General features: G+C 55.3%; 1 protein-coding gene across 1 annotated transcript in view; it reads left to right on the forward strand.

Moving 5' to 3' along the window:
* Positions 1-2,896: 2,896 nt before the first annotated feature.
* The window catches only part of NCAPH (non-SMC condensin I complex subunit H), a gene marked incomplete at its 3' end in the record, with an annotated part of 8,467 nt that continues 6,283 nt past the window's right edge, over positions 2,897-5,080 (forward strand). The window contains exons 1-3 of the mRNA XM_057388643.1: positions 2,897-3,109; positions 3,177-3,267; positions 4,174-4,266. Coding sequence (XP_057244626.1) covers positions 2,922-3,109; positions 3,177-3,267; positions 4,174-4,266 — 372 coding nt within the window. The remainder of the gene's footprint in view (positions 3,110-3,176; positions 3,268-4,173; positions 4,267-5,080) is intronic.

The following is a 5,080-nucleotide window of genomic DNA, read 5'->3' on the forward strand; positions in this document are numbered from 1 at the left end:
AAATGAGGAGGGATTGACACAAAACTGCCCCAAATGAGGAGGGATTGACACAAAACTGCCCCAAATGAGGAAGGATTGACACAAAACTGCCCCAAATGAGGAGGGATTGACCCAAAATGGGTCCAATTGAGCAGGGATCGACACAAAACTGCCCCAAATGAAGAGGGATCTACACAAAACTGCCCCAAATGAGGAGGGATCGACACAAAACTGCCCCAAATGAAGAGGGATCAACACAAAACTGCCCCAAATGAGGACGGATTGACACAAAACTGCCCCAAATGAGGACGGATTGACACCAAACTGCCCCAAATGAGGAGGGATGGACACAAAACTGCCCCAGATGAGGAGGGATTGACCCAAAAAGGGTCCAAATGAGGAGGGATTGACACAAAACTGCCCCAGATGAGGAGGGATCGACACAAAACTGCCCCAAATGAGGAGGGATTGACCCAAAATGGGTCCAAATGAGGAGGGACTGACACAAAACTGCCCCAAATGAGGAGGGATTGCCTCATGTGAAAAACGAGGTTCACTCTCTTGGTAAAATTTAAAAGGTTTAAATAAGTGACAATAGGGTACATAAAAGCAAAATGAGACGATGTCGGGTGCTTGGCCATCTGCCAGAGGCACACCGGGTATGGATAGAAACCTCTTTAAATACATTCTGTGTTACATCAGCCTAATCTCTATTCATAGACATTTATGCATATTTAAACCTGTCTTCTTGTTTTATGCTCCTGGGGTCATGTTTGTGTGACCCCTATTCTACAACTTCAGCAGATGGTTCTTGTCGATAGAGAATATTTATAACAGGGGTCCCAACACCCCTGAGCTTTCCGTGTAGATAAATCCATCCGAAGGTTGGTGCTCTGTGCCACAAACGATGGATGTTTTTACAAGTTCTTCTGATTAGATATTTTTCCCCAAAGCCTCTGTTCCTTCCACCCCCACCCTTTCACTGTCAGGGTCTGTGCTGGCCTGGCAGTTGATAGTCCTGGAGCGATGGCCTCCCCACCCCGAAGGTGCTAAGGATCTTTGTGAAAATATGCATTCTTTTCCCCAGCTCTGAGCTGCTTCTTATCTTTAAGGACCATTGCCATTCAGGGTTTTTTTGGTGACTTTCTTTGCAGCTTTTGTATAGTTTTGCTACAATATAAAAAATATCCTTTATGGAAATGTTTAAGTCACAAATCATAATATTTCAGTTTAACCACAAATATTCTATAACTGTATCTGAGTTACAAAAGAAAAATGGTGATAATTTTCTCAACTATGTCTGCATAACTAAACTTTTTCTACAAATAAGACAATATTACAACGTAGTATCTACCTTTAATCTCTGCGAGAACACTACAATATGTGTTTAACACATACATAGCACTCATCTTAACATTTGCAAAAGCCAAAACTATGTGTTTGTAACACCCAAAACTGACCCTGATTGTCTCAAAACTGCCCCAAATGAGGAGGGATTGACCCGGCCCTGCACATACAACCCCAGAAGACACCTGGAGAGTTACGGGAATATGGGAATACACCTGGAGGGACGCAGGGAATATGGGCACACACCTGGAGTGTCACAGGGAATATGGGGACACAGCTGGAGTGTCACAGGGAATATGGGGACACTCCTGAAAGGTTATGGGAATATGGGGACACAGTTGGAGTGTTATAGGGAATATGTGGGCACACCTGGAGAGCCATGAGGAATATGAGGACACAGCTGGAAGGGCACAGGGAATGTGGGAACACATCTGGAGGGTCACAGGGAATATGGGGACACAACTGGAGGGGCACAGGGAATGTGGGAACACATCTGGAGGGTCAGGGGGAATATGGGGAACACCAGGAGGGGCATGGGGAATATGGGGACACAGCTGGAGGGATACAGGGAATATGGGGACACAGCTGGAGGGGCACAGGGAACACCAGAACGGGCACAGGGTCAGGCCAGAAGGCACCTGAGGGGCCACAGAGCAACTTGAGGGAGCAGGCAGTGTCCTGGGGAAATTTCCACATAGAGGGTAATACTGGAGGACAAGGAGAAGCCAACGGACGCTCCTGGCGAGGAAGGAGGGATGGAATGGAAGTGCCAGGGATGGTGGAACCCTCTGAGGGCTGGAGCGTGTCCAGAGATGGGAACGGAGCTGGGAAGGGGCTGGAGCGGCTGAGGGAGCTGGGAAAGGGGCTCAGCCTGGAGCAAAGGGGAACAGGGGGGACCTTGTGGCTCCGCACAACTCCCTGACAGGAGGGGACAGCCGGGGGGGTCGGGCTCTGCTCCAGGGAACAGGGACAGGAGGAGAGGGAATGGCCTCAGGCTGGGCAGGGGGGACATCAGCAAGAATTTCCGCAAGGAAAGAAAGCGGGGCTCCAGCATTGGAACTGCCCAGGGAGGTTTGGAGTCCCCACCCCTGGAGGTGTCCAGTGAAGGCCCGGACAGGGCACTGGGTGCTCTGAGCTGGGGACGAGATGGGGATCGCGCACATCTCGGGTGCGGCGATCCCAAAGATTCCCACCTCAGCGGTTCCGGGATCCCGGGATAAGCGGCTCTGCTCGGGTGGCTCCTCCTCCTCCGGTGCGGGGGGTGCCGGGGCAGCACCGGGGGCAGCTGACAGCGCTCCGATCCCAACCCAGGGCCGGGAAATGGCGGGGAATGGCGGTGTCCCCTCATCCCTGGTGTCCCCTCATCCCGGGGGTCCCTCACAGCGCAGCCCCTCCCCCCCCCACGACCGTTACTCCGCGCGCACGCGCGAGCCCCCTGAGCGCGCGCCGCCATTCAAACCCGCCTTGGGGGCGGGCGTGCCGCGCGCTGATTGGCTGTCGGGCGGGAGCAGCGCGCGGTGATTGGTCAAAAGGCGCGGGGTGGGCGTGGCCGCAGCGAGGGCAGGGCTCCCYTCAGCGCGGCGGGTGCCGCAGCCATGAGCGGCCGCAGTCCCCGCGTCGCCGCTGCTCTGGTCGCCTCCCCGGCACCGCGGGCCCTCGGCAACCCCGGCACCCCCGTGCTCGCAGAGTGCTCCGGCAACGACGATGAGCGCGAAAGGCGCCAGCGCCGCCGCTCCAGGGCTGTGGACTCGTCGCTGCAGGGCCTCGGCTCCCCCGTGGCCAGGTAGGGTCGGTGCGCGGGGCCCGGGCTGAGGGGGGAGCGCGGTCACCGCCACCGCTGTGTCCCGCAGGTTCGAGAGCTGGCAGCCCCCGCTGCCCCAATGGAGCCACGCGCAGATCTCGGAGCACTACAGCACCTGCATCAAGCTCTCCACCGAGAACGTGAGTCGGGGGTGCCTCGGGGCTTCATGTCTGCCGGCGGCGCGGTCCGGGCGGGGTTTGGAACACTGTGGGCTTTGGCCATAGGGTTATTTCCCGCATCACGGGCTGGGACAGGTTAAGGGACCAAATCCCTGCTCCAGCAWGGCCATCCCACAGCGCATGGRTTGTGTCCACACGGCTCTGGAATATCCCCAGTGAGGGAGAGACTCCGCTGCCTGTTTGGGCAATCACAGGAAAGATGTTCTTTMTGTTCCTGTGGAACTCCCCGGGCATCAGTTCCTGCTCGTTCCTCTCGTCCCTTGGCTGGGCCCATGGGGCAGAGCCTGGATCCAGCCTCAGCCATTCCCCCTTGGATATTTAGACACAGGGATGGAGGTCTCTTCTCATCTGTCCCTTCCCGAGGCTGAACAGACCCAGCACCCTCAGCCTTTCCTGAGATGCTCCAGGCCCTTCCTCATCTTTGTCACCCTCCCTGTCCCTGCTGTCCCAGTGATCCCAGAGCTGGACACAGCACCCCAGAGGTGCCTCTCAGGGCTGGGCAGAGGGGCTGGATCACTCCCTGACCTGTGGGAATGCTCTTCCTGATGCATGCCAGGATCCCATTGCCCCCAGGACACTCTGCTGGGCAGGGACACTTTGTTGTCCCCCAGGTCCTGCTCCACAGAGGTCACCCCCAGTGTCCAGGGTTGTCCCTCCCCAGTGCAGGCTCTGCCTGTGCCCTGYTGAATTTCAGACAGTTCTGTRCCCAGCTCTCCAACCTCTTCYCAGAGGAAGCCGTGGCCAGCTCYGGGCTGGTGCTGCCCTCCCCCAGTGACATGTTCAGTGTCCCCTCAGTCCTGCTGGCATCCCCCGGGGCTCAGGGTGACCCTGGCCAGGGAAAGGGTCCTCAGCTGTGCTTTATTGCAGAAAATCACCACCAAAAAYGCCTTTGGGCTGCACCTGATCGATTACATGACCGAGATCCTGAAGCAGAAGAACTCAGAGCTGACCAACTTCCAGGTAAGAGGAGTCCCTGCTGCTGCTTTATTTCCACCTGGCAATTAACCCCAGGCTTAATTAATGTGAAACCTCAAGTGCTGCTCAGGCTGCTAACTCCAAAACTCCCTGGGAGGGATGGCACAGCTGCTTTTTGTTGGAATTGGAGGCACTGAATCCTTTAGAAGGCTGAGTTCTTTCAGATGTAACCCCCTTCAAAAGGGAATTTTCTGTAAAAATAGGACTTGGGAGGCCTCTGAGGTAAAAAACAGTGACAGAACAAGGCTGGGAAAGGAAAGGAGTTGGTGCTGGGCTGGTTTTGATCCAGGATGGATCAAGGATTTTCCAGGGAAAAGAYTCCCTATAATGGCTGGGAGGGAGAAGGGGATTCCTGGATGGATGAATCCTGGGTCTTGGGGATGTGGCCTCCATGAACTCCTCAGATGGAGCTGAGGAAAGGATGGAAAAGGGGGTACTGGGGGGTTCTTCAACTTCCTGGCAGGGTCTGGGGTTGGAAAAGGGTCTGGGACTCGGAATTCTTGGAGTTTCATGTCCCTCACCTCTTCATAATTTGGGAAAAGGGAATGATCTCGAGGGGGTGACCCTAAGGAAGCAGAGGTGGCTCTTGGCAGATCAAACCTGCACCTTTCTGCTTCTGCCCATTGCTCAACTCAGCAATTCCCAAAGGAGTTTTAGGTGTGATCCCAAAAACCCAAAACAACTGTGGGGAAAACACCCCCTGGGGGGCCCACAGCTTCCAGAACAAATCCTTTCCCTGTTGCCTTTGGCTTTCCTTGGGATGCAGAGAACTCAGGAAGTCAGACTTGGGCTCTTCCAG

The sequence above is a fragment of the Malurus melanocephalus genome, unplaced genomic scaffold (assembly GCF_030028575.1).
Source record: "Malurus melanocephalus ecotype Western Australia unplaced genomic scaffold, MMel_1.1 scaffold_2218, whole genome shotgun sequence".
NCBI lineage: Eukaryota > Metazoa > Chordata > Aves > Passeriformes > Maluridae > Malurus > Malurus melanocephalus.